General features: G+C 33.9%; 1 protein-coding gene and 1 non-coding gene across 2 annotated transcripts in view; both read right to left on the bottom strand.

Annotated features, from left to right (window-relative positions):
- WDR47 (WD repeat domain 47) overlaps nucleotides 1–18,803 on the bottom strand; it is a 50,197-nt gene that overhangs the window by 13,409 nt on the left and 17,985 nt on the right. The window contains exons 5-10 of the mRNA XM_074370091.1: nucleotides 17,905–17,989; nucleotides 15,716–16,518; nucleotides 12,733–12,856; nucleotides 7,306–7,484; nucleotides 4,000–4,263; nucleotides 1,220–1,295 (exon numbers count right to left, since the gene is read on the bottom strand). Of these exons, the coding sequence (XP_074226192.1) occupies nucleotides 1,220–1,295; nucleotides 4,000–4,263; nucleotides 7,306–7,484; nucleotides 12,733–12,856; nucleotides 15,716–16,518; nucleotides 17,905–17,989 (1,531 nt within the window). The remainder of the gene's footprint in view (nucleotides 1–1,219; nucleotides 1,296–3,999; nucleotides 4,264–7,305; nucleotides 7,485–12,732; nucleotides 12,857–15,715; nucleotides 16,519–17,904; nucleotides 17,990–18,803) is intronic.
- Nucleotides 1,996–2,069, bottom strand: TRNAA-UGC (transfer RNA alanine (anticodon UGC)). The gene has a single exon. It is a non-coding gene; the product is annotated as a tRNA-Ala (tRNA).

Consider the following 18,803-nt stretch of genomic DNA (forward strand, 5'->3'; position numbering starts at 1 on the left):
CAGCCCTCTTCTGAGGAAGGCAAGGTGAAGCAGCTCTGTATAAAAGGCTTGGTGACTCTTCCTATTGGTGTCATTTGAAACCATCCTGCTACCTTGATCAGGTTGGAACCTGGATCTGGAACAAGGCCCTCAATGTAGTGCACAGACCCAACCAAATCCTGCCTTTGGGAAGTATGAATGTCCAGTACATACACAAACGCAAATCATTCCAGCTCTGGTTGTATGCTGAGAGCTCCAGAACCCACAGTAAGTACCACTGAAGAGATAACACATCCCCTACTGAAACTTGTATGTCTTCATGCAATACATCCTCATGGGGGGGGGGGGGGTACAGAAAATAAACCTGGGATGTCACACTATGTTTGTCTTATGTAACTGAATTGAATTCTTATATTATTTATATGAATTTATTTGACTAGAAATGCTACATTTTCCATTAATTCATGTACAAGAAAGGTGACTATCTGCCAAATGAATAGCACAGGTATATAATACAAAAGGAAAGGGAATGACTAACTGATTATAGCACATTAATAATAATTACTAAGGGTTGCTTTATAGCAGAAGTGGTAGAACCACAATTAACTTTATTTGCTCTTCCCCAGGGTATCTATAATTTTTTAAAATTAAAAAAAATAGATTTCACATAAAAATCTACATTTCTAGCTTTTCTTGAAAATCAAAAGAACTGGAAAAACTAGGAGAGCATATTTCTTTGTGCAAAGGACAAATATTCCTATGTGCTTATCACAAAAATAATAGTTTATTCATTTATGTTACTTGATTGGCCCCAAAAGCATCCGAAATAATAACTTTCTTTATGGGGTTAAAATTTGAACTAGAGAAAATAAGATAGAGTGAAGGAGTATGCTAGTTAGGGAAGGATGTCTGACTCCAAAGCAAAAAACAAATGCATTGATGAGAAGCCCAAAGGAGAAACCAATAGCATCTTAACTAGTTAACCACAGGGTTCAGATAGTAGTGCACAGCCCCCAACTCATGTGCCAAGATCATCACTGGGCCATTAATATGAATACTCTCAAATGTGATTTTTCAGGCAACCTCTTCACTTCACCCAGTGAAAATTCAACTACCTTAGGATAACTACCAGCATTAACAATAATGCCTACTTCTAAAAATGGTTTTCTTTAAATTGACAATTCTTTGCAAAATTTGTTAAATATAAAAAACAACGAAACCTCCTTTCCCAAAGTATTACCTCCTCCCCTCTTGACCTTGATAGATTCCCTGGAGAATCTCCAACAGGTGTCTTAATGACCGAATGTTCTGACGAGCTGTGTGAATAGAAATTCAAGCACAGTTTACTCTGAATATCAAAACAGAAACTAAATTAATTTTTCCTTTCAATTTGTAATACTAATTTCTTTGGCAAATAACCATTACTGACTCCAGTCAAAGATACTCTCTGGAGCTATTTATTAAGAGGCTCTGGACTCCATAACATGAAGTGTAGTTTTAAGAAAGGAATGAGAAACTATTCTGGAAAAGAGATTAAGTCAAAGGCCACAAATTTTATAGTGAGATGTCAAGTACTTTTTCCGTGGTTAGCTCTAGAATCCTGGTCGCTATGCTTAAATCCTATCCCAGGCAGGAACCTGGATTGCTCTTTAGGAAAATTATCTGATCCAAGAAAAAGTCACCTGGCCCAAGAGAAAAGACTAACAGAAACTGACAGTTGAGGGCCCACAATAAAACAATGTTTCCACTTAGTCACTTTTTTCAGGAGGCCAACAGGTAGACAGGTGCAACTTCTAATCAGTTTTTTTTTAATGTGTCACTCTTTTTTTTTTCCTCTCCTGCTTTCAGGGAGGCAGAAAGGAGGGCCAGAGTGTCCCTCTTGACTCAGTCAGTTCTTCTTCTTTTTTTTTTTTAAATCATTCTTTTCTTTTTTCCTTCCAGTTTTATTGAGACATAGTTGACATACAGCACTGTGTACTTGGGGAGGGGGACTAGGTTTTATTTCTTTAATTTTAATGGAGGTACTGGGGATTGAACCCAGGACCCTGTGCTTGCAAGGCACGCACTCTATCACTGAGCTATACCCTTCCCCTTGGCCAGTTCTGAAGTCACTTTCATTCAACATAATCCATCAGGCACATTTTGGGGCAGCCTACTCTGAACCCCAATATTTCCCTCCAATGCATCACTCTTTACAAACAAAGATTTCCAGATGCCTAAAGAAAGCCTCCTAGATAAAAGTCAGAGACTAAGACACACAAGGAAAGGAATTTGGAAGAAAGGAGGCAATTTAGGAAACAAAAGCTACAAAACTATAATTAAAATCCTCAGAGATGTAAGAGGAAATAATGAATCAGGAAACAAGAAAAATATTAAAAGAAAATTTTAAGGAAAATTAGAGAATAAGAGCGAGCTTAGAAAAGAAAAATATGATAGCAGGAAAAATCAATAGAAAATGGAGGTGAGGAAATTGCTACAGAAATAATAGTTTTCAGTATCCCAGAATTTAAGTTTCCAGCTTTAAAGAGCCCACGAAGTATCCAGCAGAATGAAGGAAAACAGACCTACTCTGATGTAAACCATCACGAAGTGTTAGAACATCAAGGAAGAGAAAGTCCTAAAAAATTCCAGAGTGGAAAAAGCATCAGACCTCATACAAAGGAGCAGGTCACAATGGCATCAGATTTCTTAATAAGAACAATGAAACATGCAGCAATGCCTCTGAAACTCTGAGGGATGATTTCCATCCCCAAATTCTGCAGATAGCTTAGTGATAGGTACCAAGAAGACTAAGTGTGTGTGCACGTATACACCAAAAATGAGACAATTACTGCCCCCATGAAAAATAAAAAGTTATATGAAAAGGAAATATATTCAGATTATATTATATGTCTCAGTTGTAAATAACATTTATTTACATGGCTGTAGTAATGATAACACTGAATATCAATTCAAATAAAAATTGATATATATTGGAAGATAAGGCAGACAAAGTGAATGTATTGTGGGTGAAGAATATGGTAGCTAAATCTAACTGGCAGGGAATCAAGGGATAATAAAAACAGCAATAGAAGCATATTATTCAGAAATGTGGAGATACAGAGCAAAAGAAATGGCTAACTAGGTTGAAAATGGCAGCCTACTGGAGATAGAAGTCATGGAAAAAGGTGGGTAAGACAGAGGATTCTGTGTTATTTCACGGTTTGAAGTGCTATTTGTCTTTTAAAATCATAACTATGTATATTACTTTGATAAAAATAACCGATTTTAAAATTTGAGTTCTAGTTTTGGAGTTCACAAAACAAATACTATAGGAAGTATAATAAAGAAGCAAATATTAGATAAACTTACATTCTTAAGTATAATGCTAGAGTTTCTGACACTCAACTGTATAGGCTAATTCCTATAAACATCCAAATGCCAAAAGCAAGGTATGTGTTTTAAAATGAATCACTCTCAAAGATGTTTAATGTTATAGTAAATGAAGACAATGCTCAACTATTCCCACTGCATAAATTAACACTTGTTTACTGATGACAGCAAGATGAAAATTTTTCTCTGACTAGTGAAAACAGAAACATGCAAGAATTCTCAGTTGCTGTAACTGCCAGAGCTGCCAGGACTGTCCTGCTGCCATCATTCCACTATGTCATAAAATATCTTCCTTTGCCCTAAAAGTCTGTGAATTAAAAGATTATTTGTTGAAAGGTAGCAAAGGCAAGGAAAAAAAAAACTGAGGAGAAGATAAGGCCTAAAACTGTATGAACTCTGAGTAAGATGGCTTATTAAAAAAACAGAATTGTCTTGGTGGTGGTAAGAAAGCAAAAAGAAAATTAGGAGAATAAAGAATATTAAAAGACTCAGGAGTTAGAAGAGAATATAGATAAATGAAGGTAGATTAGAAAAATATTTGGTAGGTAATGAACTATAAAAGCTTTCATTTGTAAGGCTCCAAAGAGAAGTTCAACTTCCCATGTTTCTATTTATTAGTAGGAAGGTTTTACAAAGTAAAGCACTTACATTTGGTTTCCACAAGAGGGTGATTCCTCAGGAAACGGTATGTGATTTGTAGATCCAGGATTACGAGGAGTGCTTGTGTGAATATTTGAAGCATCATGTGTTACTACTCTCTGACTAGAGTCTTGGGGGGGTGTAGCAAAACTAGTTACAGAAGAATTATTAGATCCATTGCCTTTGTTCCCATTACATTGCTGGTTGAGCACTGGTACCTCATTACCAAGGCTATCCATTCCAATATTTAATTCACCAAGCTTTTGAATAGACCTATAAAATAAAACAATGCAATTATATCAAAATAAAAACTTAATCACATTCCTAACATATAGAAGACTGAAAGTTTTAGAAGGTAAAATATATGCACATATAACATATAATATGTGACAAGCTTAGTACTAAAAAAATTACCATCATCAGCGTAAGACACAACCACAAAACTGAAAGATCCAAATTTTCCTACAGTACACAGTATAAAGGAGACAGGCATAATGGGTATCACTGACTTTTTAAAAGCAACTTTCACCATAAAAACAGGAAAAAAATGTTTCTTCTCCAGTATAACTGGTTTAATTCTCAATTTAAAGCTTAATTTCCCAGAACAATTATTAAAACATCACCATTACCAAATTTCCCACCAACAAAAGAAGCATTTTCATTTACTCTGTCTAGTAATACCGTATCAACTAGGAAATGGACGACTAGAGCAGGCCATGATGGGACAAAGTCAGGTGGCATCCCTGTTATGCACACATTCACTCACTCATTCAATCAAAAAAGACTATTTGCCAGGCTCTGATCTAGGCACTAGGGAGATAAAATATGAAGGAAAATAAGCTAGCCTCAGGGCCTTTCCCTCACTGCAAGTCTCCCTACATCAGGGTAGCCTGACTCCTTATGTTGGACTCAGGGCTCCAAAGGGCACAGAGGAAGCTGCCAGGCTCTCGTAAGATTTGAACCAGAATCAGCCAAGCATCTCTTCCTCAAGCCTAGATTTAATATGAGAGCAGACTACACAAAGGGAGTGATTACCAAGAGGTGTTGTGGCTCACTGTATTTTTTAATTTTTCTACATTAAACATTAGTGTTCGTGTGTGTGCATGTGCATGTCTAGGGCATAAAAAAACTTTAAAGGAGCAGTTCAGTATCACTAAAGGAATTGACAGTAGTCATTACTAAACATCTATTTGTTAAAATTTTAAACTAAGCAGCATTTCTAAGTTTCTATCAAACACTAATCTACTGTGACATGTTCCTCATAAAAAAAGAGTCCAAGGTCAAATAAATTGGAAAATGCTAAATATAAAAAGTCTAAAATGCTAACATCATTTTGACTCTCTAATAGTGGGGAGGGTGGGAAAGGGCCAGAATATGCCTATAAGTGTCAAATCAGTGGTTCCAATTACTGGTATAGAAACAAAATATCTAGAGGTATAAAGTAGTGATACAGTACTGTTAATAAAAATCCTATTATGCTTTGGTTGTTTTTTTCTATAAAATCTATTATATATCATGACTCTTATTTCTCTTCCTCTTTCTATGCCTCTTGGAGGGAAGAACCAAAATTTAAATCTGGCAACTGTGCTCTGCTGCTAGAATGATTTGGAAAACTAAAAGATTATGGGGGCAAAAGTATATTTTAATGTATAGATTGTATCTCTATTCAATTTGTCTTTGGTATTAGTCAGGTACTTTAATGTCCTGGTACAGGCTCAGATACATAAAACTGACGGTGTAGAAAAAGGATTGAATAAAATATTATATTAAAGGGTTAGAAAACAGAATAGGTAAGAAATGCTTAAAAGAACAATGGAATTTATGAGAAACCAATTTACAAAAGCTTAGGATAAATATTCATTCATATTTAGAATAGACCTGGTTATCCTGTGGATTTTTATAACATACTTACCTTTAATGTAATTTAAAATTCTAATCTCTATAGAAGTTGAGAACTGTTGTTAATAGGCTCTAAACTGAACCTAAATTACAAGAAATACTTTGAATTCTATTTTTAATTGTCTTTTTTTGTCTTTTTTTTTTATTGAAGTACAATTACAATGTGTCAGTCTCTAGTGTACAGCACAATGTCCCAGTCATGCATATACATACATATATTCATTTATAATTATCTTTAAAGGAAGAATAAACCATCTTGAATAGTTTAACTTTTTTCTGAGAAAGGACATCCCTACTACTACTGGAATCACAGAGCCTTGCCACCTCATCTTCTGACTTAATGCCAGACATCTGCTTTTACTGAATAATAAAATGGTCAGGAAGTCAAATTGCAACCATGACTTTTATTGATGCAAAGATGACATCCAAGAACCAGAAGCAGCAATTCATCAAATTAGGAAAATTCTGACAAGCAACTGACTTGATCAGAGGTGTTAAGAAAAAGATCCTCAAATTGAATGTTCATAGGCCTCCCTAGGCCCCGGTTACCACTATAAATGTTCCTTTTGTGAAGGTTTGAAGACAGGATCAGTTTCAGGCTCACTGACTTGCACAACCCTCAGAGTGTCAAACAGATTACTTCCAGTATTACTGAACCAAATAAAGAACTGACAGTCACCACTGTACTGCCTAATCATAATCATGATAGCCAACATTTAAGGCACACCTCCTATATGCTAGGAATTATTCTTAGTTTTTTATATATATCAGCTTACTTAATGTTTCCACAGCCCTTGCTCATTTAAATACACCTATTCTGGCTTATTGATTTCTAAAAAACACCTTACCATATATTTACCTCCTATAATTAAAAACAATATAAGTTCATACTGTCTTGGTAGAAATTATAAGAAAGAATCTTTTTCATATACGGAATTCAAAGAATCTGAAAGTTTATGGTCTCAAAATAACAATAAAAATACCAGCTAACACTTAACATGGTGCTTACTATATGCCAGGTACTGTTCTGAGCACTTCACATAGATTAGTTCATTTAATCTTCATGGCAACCCTGTGAAGTAGATGAAGAAACAAGCAAGCAGAAGGTAAGTAATTTCCCCTGATCCTCAGCTGCCCTGGGACAGAGCTGGATCCACCTGGTAGTCTGCTTCCAAGCGGTGCGCTGAACCACTCCCTCTCTGCTCCCATTGTTAGATGTGAAAGGACGTTTAAAAGGAAGAAGGACAAAACTAGATGAGCCCCCAGAATCGTGGAAGAGATTAAGTAACTCCACGTTACTTGAAACACTTAAAAAGCCTTAAAATTTCAAACAATACACAGAAAGTAGCAGTTACTACATGCTTTTAATCATTTTAAATAGTTCCTTATATTTAAGAAAGTGACTGAAAGACCAACCTATTAAGGAATTGTTCAGTAAGATTCTGCTGCTGATCAGGACCGTCCTCCTGATTCACACCTCCTTCAAGCAGCATCTGTTGGTATATCTGTCGCTGCTGCTCCTTCTGTTCTAAATGCTGTTGGTAGCGTAATCTTTGCCTATAATATTCTTGAAATTGTTCCGTTGAATCTCGAAGCTTAAAAATATTAGAAAAAATAATGTATCTGAGCAGACTATGGTCATGTCACCCCTCAACAGTAACTTCTATAAGTGCTGAATACAACATACAGACAGCTATAAATTATAATGATCAGAAAATACTTAATATATTGGCTCTTTTTAAAGTAACATTATTACCCATGAGTCTCAACAGTCAAGTTGATCAGTTAATTTGCTCTGTTCTACAGCAAGTGACTGACCAAAATGAATAGTCATCCTGGATCCCTGACTAACACCAAATAAAAATACAAATTATAGTGGTCACAAGGGGAACGTGGATAGAGAATACAAATGCAGATAAAGACTAACACAAATCTACCTACATTTCTTGAAAAAATACTTACTGAGGGATTGCATTAATATTTAATAAGCACAATATTAACCCTGTTCAACACACTTAATTTAAGCATGTAAGTGGTTTAATAGATTACTCAGGAGGGAAATTTATAAAATTTCCCTTAAAAATAATACTTTAATTTAGCTTTCAAACAGGCTTTCTCAAGAAAGTAGAACAAATGGGTGTTAAACTTAGCAGTCTCAACATTCCGACTTCACTCTTTAAATGCACTGCATAGCACTCAAGCTTATGGGACTTAGTTCAGTGAATTTCAATATTAGCAAAGAAAGAACTCCCTGCCAAGCTAGAGTCTGCTGACATTGCCTGGGTCATGTGAACTGGAATAAATCAATCATCTCTAAAATTGGCCAACACTGACAATAAATTTAACCAAGAGTCTTGTGCCCCTAACTAAAGCTAAAATTATTTCCCTTTTCCAGGAAACAGTAACAATCCTCCTCTATTTCATAACTTACAGCAATAACACTGAGATAAAATTAACTCCTTTTCAAAAAGTTTTCATTCTGGTAAAATAAATATAAAAATTGCCATTTTAACCATTTTTAAGTGTACAATTCAGTGGCATTATACTCACAATGTTGTGCAACCATCACTATTAACTATTTCCAAAAATTTTCATCACCCCAAACTCTATAACCCTTAAGCACTCACTCCCTATTTCCCATAACCTCTATCTACTTTCTGTCTCCATGAAGTTGCCTAGTCTAGACATTTCATATAAATGGAATCATACATTTATCCTTTTGTATCTGGCTTATTTCACTTAACATAATGTTTTCAACGTTAATCCAAGTTGTAGCCTGTGTCAGACTTCATTCCATTTTATGGCTTAATAATATATTCCATTATATGGATATATCACTTTTGTTTATCCATTAACCTGTGGATGGACATGGGTTATTTCTACCTTTTGGCCTACTGTGAATAATGCTATGAATATGGATGTACAAATACCTGTTTGAGTCCCTGCTTTCAATGCCTTTGGGTATATACCTAGAAGTGAAATTACTGGGTAATTCTAGGTTTAGTTTTTTGAGGTCCCATGAAACCACACTGACTGCACCATTTTACATTCCAACCAGCAATGTTAGAGTGCTCAAATTTCTCTGCTTCCTCATCAACATGTGTTATTTTCTACTGCTTTGATTTCAGCCATTCTAGTAGTCCTAAAGTTATATTTCTTTGTGGTTTTGATTTGCATTTCCCTAATGACAAGTGGTATTAGGCATCTTTTTCATGTATTTATTGGCTATTTGTAGATACTTGGCCAATTTGGAGAAATGTCTACTCAAGTCTTTTTTTAAATTGGATTTTTTTGTTGTTGAGTTGTAGTAGTTCTTTATATATTCTAGATATTAAATTCTTATCAGACAACTTACAAATACTTTTCTCATTTCATAGGCTGTCTTTTCACTTTCTTGACAATGTCCTTTGATGCACAAAAGTTTTTTTTTGATGAAGTGCAATTTATCAATTTTTACATTTGGTGCCTAAGCTTTTGGTATCATACCTAAGAACACATTACAAAATCTAAGGTTGTAAAGATTTACCCCTATGTTTTCTCCTAAGTGTTTTATACTTTTAGGTCTTATATTAAGTCACTGGTCTATTTTTAATTAATTTTTACATATGGTTTGAGGTAGAGCTCCAACTTCATTCTTGTTGATCCAGTTGATCTAGCATTGTCTACTGAAGAGACTATTTTTTCCCCACTGAATAGGTGTGGCACCCTTGCCAAAAATCAACTGGCCATAGATATATGGGATTACTTCTGGTCTCTCAATTTATTCCATTGGTCTACATGCCTAGCCTTACACAAGTACCACAGAGTTTTGATTACTATAACTTTGTAGTAAGTTTTGAAAATATGAAGTGTGAGTCCTACAACTTTGTTCTTTTTTCAAGATGGTTTTGGCTATTCAAGGCCCCTTGCAATTCCATATGAATTTGAGTGCTGGCTTTTCCATTACTTCAAGAGAGGCTGTGGAATTTTTATAGGAATTACATGGAATCTGTAAATCATATTGGGCAGTACTGACATCTCAACAGTATTAAATCTTTCTATCCATGAACACAGAATGTCTTTCCATTTATTTAGATCTTCTTTCTTTCAGCAATGTTTTATAGGTATCAGTATACAAGTTTTTCACCTCCTTGGTTTAATTTATGCCCAGGTATTTTATCTTTTTATATGCTATTATAAATGAAATTCCTTTCTTAATTTCCTTTTCTGATTGTTCATTGCTGGTGTATAGAAGCACAACTGACTTTTATGTGTTGATCTTTTACCCTGCAACTTTGATGAACCTGTTTATAAGCTCTAGTAGCTTTCTTGTGAATTCTTTGTGATTCTATATTCACAAATATATATGTGATATAATACTCAAGTCATCTGTGAATAGAGATCGCTTTACTTCTTTCTTTCCAATTTATTTTTTCTGGTCTAATTTCTCTGGCTAGAACTTCTAATATATGTTGAATAGCAGTGGTAAAAGCAGGCATTCTTGTTTTTATTCCTGATCTTAGGGAGAAAGCGTTCAGTCATTCATCACTGAGTATGATGTTAGCTTGGGTTTTACATAAATGATCTTCATCATGTTGAGGAAGTTCCACTCTAAGTTTTCTAAGAGTTTTTATCATGAAAGAGTGTTTGATTTTGTCAAATGCCTTTTCTGCAAGAGTTGGGAGAACTGCGTATTGTTTCTTTTTTTCCTTCATTCTATTAATGTGATGTATTAAATCGATTAAGTTGAACCACCCTTGCATCCTGGAATCAATCCACTTGGTCAGGATGCATAATCCTTTTAATATGCTGGCGGACTTGGTTTGCTAGTACTTTGTTGACTGTTGCTTCTATACTCATAAAAGATATTACAAGAAAAGAAAACTACAGACCAACATCTTCATCTGGCTTTGGTATCAGGATAATGCTGGCCTCACTGGATGAGTTAGTAAGTGTTCCCTCCTCTATTTTTCGGAACATTTTGAGGATTATTGTTAACCCTTCTTAAATGTTTGTAGAATTCACCAGTAAAGCCATCTGATCCTGAACATTTCCTTTTTGGGAAGATTTTTGATACTAATTCAATCTCTTTACTCATTACAGGTCTGTTGAGATTCTCTATTTCCTCTTGAATCAGTTTAGTAATTTGTGTGTCTCTAAGGAATTTGTCCATTTCATCTAAGTTATCTAATTTGTTGGCTTCCAACTAGTCATAGTATCTTTTATAATCCTTTTTCATTACTGTAAGATTGATGGTTTTATTTCTGCTTTAAGTTATTTGTAGTTTCTTTTTCTTTGTCTAGCTAAGAGCTTGTCAGTTTTGTTGACTTTTTCAAAGAACCAACTTTTGGTTTTATTGATTCTCTCTACTGTTTTCCTTTTCTCTCTCTGTCTCTCTCTTTTTTTTTTTTTTATAAATAACATCCTTTTGTAAGGTGCTGCTCTCATGTATTTTTATTTTGGGGGGAGGGGAGGTAATTAGGTTTATTTAATTACTTTTTAATGGAGGTAATGGGGCTTGAACCCAGGACCTGGTACATGCTAAGCGTGCACTATACCACTTGAGGTATACTCTTCCCTACTTTTCTCTATTTTATTTCTCTCTCCTCTAATCTTTATTAATTCCTTCCTTCGGCTAGCTTTGAGTCTCGCTTTCTCTTCTTTTCCTAGTTCTTCAAGGTGTAAATCTAGGTTATTGATTTGAGATCCTTCTTCTTTTTTAATGTATGCACTTAAAGCTATAACTTCTCCCTGAGAACTGCTTTTCCTGCATCCCCTAAGTTTGTTGTATATTTTGGTATGTTGTACTCATATTCATTAGTCTCTAAGTTTTTCTAATTTTTCTTATGATTTCATCTTTGACCGATTGGTTGTTTAAGACTGTGTTGATTGATTTTTATAAATTTGTGAATTTAAAAATTTTCCTTCTGTTAATTTCTAGCTGTTGTCAGAGAAGATACTTTACATGATTTCAAATCTTTTAAAATTTATTGAGACTTGTTTTCTGTCTTAACATACGGCCTATGCTGAAGAACACTGCATGTGCACTGGAGAGGAATATGTATTCTATTATTGGAGTGTTCTACAGATGTCTGTTAGGTCTAACTGGTTTATAGTGTTGTTCAAGTCCTCTATGCCCTTACTGATCTTCTGTTTAGATGTCCTATCCATTATTGCAAGTGGGGTACTGAAGTCTCCAACTGTAACTGCAGCATCGTCTATTTCTCCCTTCAGTTCTGCCAATGTTTGCTTCATATTATTTTGGGATTTTGGTGTTTGGTGCATATCCATATGTATTTTTAAGAATAATTTTTCTACTTCTTTCTTAATATTTAGTCAAAAGCAAAAAAAAAAAATTCAACTTATTAAACCTACCATTCACCCCTTATAAGTGGGATATTATATATAAGGTAAAATTTATACCTTATTTCACAATACAAAACATCACAGAAAAATAATCTAGAACACTAAAGGCTTAAAGTATTATTCTCTATTATAAATGTCATCATTTCTTGTTTATTACATCTAACTACTAAAACATAGAGCATGTATCTTAAAAAGCTGTCCACATTTAATGTGAGTTCAATTACTTGAGTGCTGAAACATGTAGAAGTAATGTCTACTGTGGTATTTTAAACTGTTAATAAATTCACCCATTAAAAATGCTCCAAAATACACAATAATAACTAAAAATACTATAAATTCTTAAGGGAGAGGGGAGAAAATGAGCTAATTAAGAAAATCTAGATCTCTCTCTCCCACTCCCAAATGTCAGAAAATACTTTTTAAATTCTATCCAAGCAAGTAAGATTACTTTTTACAAAGAGAATAACTCTAAAAGATGCTAAGTGTAGTAAATATTACCTCATTTTTCTCTTGCTTAGCGGGTGCTGGATTCTGTGTTCCATTTGCAGGCTCTTTTTCTGAAACTGAACTCTGGCCCAGGATATCACTGCTGATAGGCTGCTGTGCCTCAACAGGTGTATCACTTCAGGACAAAAAAAAAAAGAAAAGGAAGAGGTAGGGGTAAAAGAACACATATTATAGTTAGAGAAATTTTAATTTAAAACAATGAATATTTAGCCAGTGTTTTTCAAGTACACAAAAAGAGATTTTTTTATTTTCCTTTCTTAAGTACACTATGTAAGGGATTTTTTTTTTTCCAGATAGAATGTGCTTATAATGGAAAAGCACTGGATTATTAATCAAGGAGAGTAGGTGCTCTCAACTAAAACAGTATGTGTGGCCTTGGGAAAAAATCACTTACATTCTCTGTGCTTCAGCTTCATCTACAAATTGAACAATAGGCTGGATGATCTAATGCCCAAATTCTCTTTATGAATTCTGAATCTGTTATTTTGTTATCCAAACACCAGTTTTCTTTTCTCCAATACATTTCAACAAAATTTTAAGAACTGCTGAGATTTTATTAAGAGGCTTTCTTTGATTTATTTGCACTTAACATCAAAGCTAAACATACATCTTTCAAGTATTTTTAATGTATACTAATTAGTAAGTTTGATGTCTTGTGTCAGATTGTTCCTAATAGTCTTCTAAAACAATAGCAATTTCTACTTTTCATAGCTATATTGTTCAAAATTTTTAACATCATCCAAAGATGATGAATACCACAGACATTTACACAGATTACCTACTGGTAAAAGGCACCATGGGAACAAGTACAAAAGTAAAATGATTTCTGTCTTCAAGGAATTTGATTATGAGATGACTTCATAATGGCCTCTTCAAGTGTAAGTGTGTAAGACATATCAAAATATAGGTCTACGGTTTAGGAAAGCAGAGCTAGATAGCCATCTTCACAAAGATATCATCAGTTAGGAGCCTAGTATTTAACAAGTACATAAACATACATATACACACATGCAGCTTGAGGAGGAAGTATAAAGACCTGGAAAGCATTTTCAGCTACCAGACTGCGCTATAAGCTGTTAATGACCATAGGGAGCCTAATTTTATATCCATAAAATAGAAATTTGTATGGGTTATTAACTGTATAGAGATAAATAAAACAACTTTCTTAAAGTTACATTTGATTTAATTTTGCAATTTATATAGCACTTCCACATGCACTATCTCATTTAACTTGCACAATAAGCAGTAAAATAGGTTACAACTCCCATTTCAAAGATGAGGAAACAGACTCAAAATAGTCATTTTCCAAAAACTGCATAGTTAGTTAATAAAGCTAGGACTTGAATCCAGGTCTTCAGACGCCAAATTCAATGCTGGCCCATGTCTGACAACAGATTTTTTTTCTTTCCTGCCATTTAATTTTGAGCCCATTACATTGAGTAGCCAAAGCTTACATATTTCAACTGATTTTTTTTCTTTTTTTATTATAAGTTTGTTTCTATTCGAGTGAAAAGATATCCTTAAAAATACCACATACTCCTTTCTAAAACTTTCTTTCATGTTTTATCTTCTTCTTAACCATAGTAACCCAATCATTATAGCCCAGGGATGCAGCACGGTACTAGCACAGAGTAGACAATCAAATATTTTTAAATCAATACTGACTTCAAACATGTATTACCACAAGTAGGAATCTCTTCATATGGCATTTTAACATAATTGATCTAACTGAGCTTCCCAATTTTTTTTAGTTACACTTTAAACATACTCATTCATTTTCATCAGTAGATACCATCTCTATCTTTCAAATATAAAATATAGAGCAATAAGATGCCTTAGGAAGTCACACTAGGCTTTATTTAGGAAGTCCCATGACTTAACTGATCCTAGAATCCTCTCCTCTTTAAAGAACATTAAAGAAAATCAAAACTCCCACACAATCACACAGCAAATTAAGAGAAAATGCTTCTATATGTATTTATTCTGTATTTCTTGTGCCTTAACTAAAGATCTCCTCTTGTTTTAATTAGAAACAAATTCCGAGTTCAGTGTGCCTTCCTCAATAAAGAATGCTTCCAACTAGCCTATATGAATAGTAAAAAGTTTATTTAGTTTTTGCACACCTTTAATAAATTTATTGCAGTCAACAATAATAATACTTCATAGTATTTACTCTGAGTATAGGAAACCAACCATGTGTCCTGAGTTTCCTGGAAAATCAAGGCAAGAAGTTTCTTAACCCATGAAATAAAGAACTGCTAACTAGGAAATTATTATTTCATGCCAGGTTTGAAGGAAAAATTAAGTGATAGCTTTAGCACTTAATTCTTTCATGTATATATATAATTACTAGGAAAATATAAGTGGAAATAATCAGAGATTTTTATATATACAAGTTCAATACATTACTATTTATAGAAAGAAAAAGTAGAAACTACTATCCTACAATAAGGAATTTGGTAAAATTATGACTCAGTCATAAAATGGAATCATGTGTACACCGTTAATCACTGATCTCAATAAATGTTTAAGAATGGGGGGGTATGATTTTTTCATGGGAAAAAAGCAAATTTATATATATTACATATATATTATATAGCACTCTCCCAATTTTTAAAAAGGTATTATAGAAACAATGCTGGTCATCTAAGCATGAGAGTGCATGGGATTTTAATTCTCTTATTTATACTCATTCATACTTTCCAAAATTTCTTCAGTGCACATGTATTACCTTTACAACTAGCAAAATAATAATACAGGATATAAAAATAAAGATTTTCCCTAACAATGTTCATTACCAAAATTTTAGAAACCCCTTATAAAGTTTTAAGGACTAACTTTCAACTATAAAGGGACTTGAACATTAAGAAAACACACACACACACACACACACACACACACACACACACACACACTCACCCCAAATTATCTCACACTTTTGGAGATTTCCCAATTTTTATGAGCGAATACATACCGTTCAGGAGATTCTTCATAGATACTGTGGCATTCTGTGTTCTCAAGCATGAGACTTCTACTGAGGTTTTGTACCCCTGGATAATGGAAATTAGCAAAGGAGTGTGACATAGGAGAAGTTTTGTTCCCAAGGTCTGAGATTCTCTTATCGTGACTGGTTAGTCCACAAGTGAGGCCATCTAACGCAGGATTCAGAGAGCGGGTCATATAGGCATCAGCTGACTGAGGCCTTCTCATTGGAGATGATGGATAGGGAGAAAGTTTGCTGATAAGAGGAGTCAAAAGATCAGCATATGCAGCTTTCGTGGGTTTCAGAAGCTTGTCAACATGAATATTAAGCATTTTCTGTTCAAAAGCACAAGAGAAGACTGAAGATGGGAGATTCTGAAGCCATGACAACAAACTGAGATCCAAATCATCACAACCATTACCACATAAGAGGTCAATGCCAAGAAGTACTTCACTTTCTGTAATTTCCTCTCCAGTTGCTTTACTTTGACAAAATTCTACACAGCATTCATAAAGTAGGCCCTTCATTACAAGTTGAAATAAACGATTGTTACTTGCTTTAAAACCAGCCTCACTTAGCTTTCTATCAGCAGGGATGAATTCTGCAACCATGACACAAGCCTCTTCAAAACAGTGAACTCGTGCAGTGCTAGGATTCCAGTCCTTAAACTCAGCATGATTGGTCAGACGAGGCAAAGTCAAAAGCAAACAGAGTTTGCTATAATCATCTTTAGAAGGACAGTACTCTTCTAGGGCATGTAAACACTGCACAGCTTCTTGCATGGTAAATTCCAGCTGTAAGAAAAACATAAGCAATCACCATAAAGAGAGATGCTATGAGATATGAAAACAATGAGAGCATCTTATTCGAACACAAAGATACTTCACAAACTTTCACAAACAGTTCAATTGCAAAGGATAAACTCATGTCACAGAATACTTATAATTGTGGACTATTTAACAACTTTCAAGTCAGGAACCAAAATGTTTTCACCACTAAAATTAAAAAGATTTTAAAATTTGGTTAAATTAGCACAGTAAACCTTTATGTATAAAAAAGTGTTGTAATTCAGACTTAAGACCATTATTAAATTTTTTAGAAGTACTGGGGATTGAACCCAGGACCTCGTGCATGCTAAGCATGCACTCTACCACTTAGCTATACCTACCTGCAAAAATGTATATTTTTAAGGGTTAAGAACAACAAAACTGAAGCATGCCAATATTCAATTGTTTATATAAGCTTGTTATCACTCCAGCTTACCCAAAAAGCAAAAGAGCCATTCTCAAAATTGCCTTAGGACAAATGTGTTGGGGGAAAGAAAGCAAATCAAGAAAGGGAACATCTACAGCTCACTTACTACAAAAAGAGGCAGAGACAGAACAAAAGGAAGCTTAGCTGAGAGACAATCAAAAATGATTTGTCTAGTGAATATTATCTTAGAAACATAAGATTTTAATGACGTAATGAACCTTAGAGCTTGTGTAGTACAGATATATTTCTTTATCTTACATATGGGAAAAATTAGAGTGCATATTTAACCAAAGTAACTCAGTTGGCTAGTGACAGAACAAAAATTACTCTTGTTGATTCATATTCCAGTGTTCTTTCCACTTTTAAACATTATTATCTGGCAAATATTTCTCTATTATTTCAATGACCACTTACTGGCACTTAATAAAATTTCCCTGGTTTTGGATGTTACAATTTTAATATTAAAACTTTAAAAGTAACTCTCTAATCAAAAAGAATTTAATAGCATTAAATTCGAATTATCATAAAGATAAACATCTTATTTAAAAAAAAAAACACCTCTAGATCAAAGAAAATACTGAGAAGACAGAAAGAGGTAAACATAATCCACTTCAGGAATAAGGAAAGAAGCAATGACATACAGTCATCAGGTCAAACATCTTTTGCTATCTAGGTCACCTTAAACAAGAAGGGAGAACATACCTTCAACCAGACAGCCATTCATTTATCATCTTTGTCTAAATCACGGAACAAATTGAGAAGCACTACAGAGTGAAAGTACTACACCTGCAAAAGAGCAGATCTTGCCCCATCCTTGCTCATAAAGAATCTTGAAAACTCATGATACTAATCTTTTGTTTTAGTGAACAAAATACTAATGACTAAAACAAGACTATGGCGCAAACCTTCAGGAATAAAAATCTTACATGCTGGGGCTCATCTTCTGCTGACATTGCGTTGTTAACACATAAAGCTTCTAAAAACTTCTGCTTCAGGATAATATAGCGAAACCTGTGAAAAATAAAATATGAAACATTAAAATGATTAAAAAGCTAAATTACAGCAATGTCAAAGACTAGAAATGACACTCAAGTTCCTAAAGCAAAATAGGCCAACTTTGTCTTAAAGGACTAATAATTTCTTTTTTAAGACTTAAAAAAATTAATTTCCCAATGTCTCATGAGTAAAATGTATTTATAAGTTACTGTAAGTACCTTTGCTTTCAGAAAATTCTTAAAATATTTTACAAAGCTGATCTCATTAGAGCCAAATTAAAATTTCAGTAACAAGTAATCACAATTTCATACTCAAAGGAAGGATTTCTATTTGCAATATTAATTCTAAGCAAAAATCAAGTTTTTATGGAAGACGTCAAATGTCACCTAATATGAAATCAAAACCCTTTTTATTCCAAATATTTTATTTCCAAAAATATGTTCTTTTTTCTTTTCAAATGTGAGAAAGGTCTAATAAAATAGGGCTGAAAGTGTAGGAAGAAATGAACAACATTGCTTTAAAAAGCCATAAAATAACTACAGACTTTAAACTTTTAAAAGGGATTTTTCTTCAGGGAGAGGAAGAAAGGGCAAAGAATCTACTTGATTTGTCTATGAATCAAAAAATGTTAAATGCCTTAAGCAGTTCAAAGAAAAAGTGTTTCTAAAGGCTGAATGAAAATAATAATGAACCTTCCATCATTCTTTCACCATTGTTGTAACAGCAAGTATGTGTTCAATAAAACCAAATCCCTGCCTTCAAGAAGAGGGTCATCTAATGGAAGCAACCCAAGTGCCCATCAACAGATGACTGGATAACAACATGTGGT

This window comes from Camelus bactrianus, chromosome 9 (genome assembly GCF_048773025.1).
Source record: "Camelus bactrianus isolate YW-2024 breed Bactrian camel chromosome 9, ASM4877302v1, whole genome shotgun sequence".
In the NCBI taxonomy this organism is placed as follows: Eukaryota; Metazoa; Chordata; class Mammalia; order Artiodactyla; family Camelidae; genus Camelus; species Camelus bactrianus.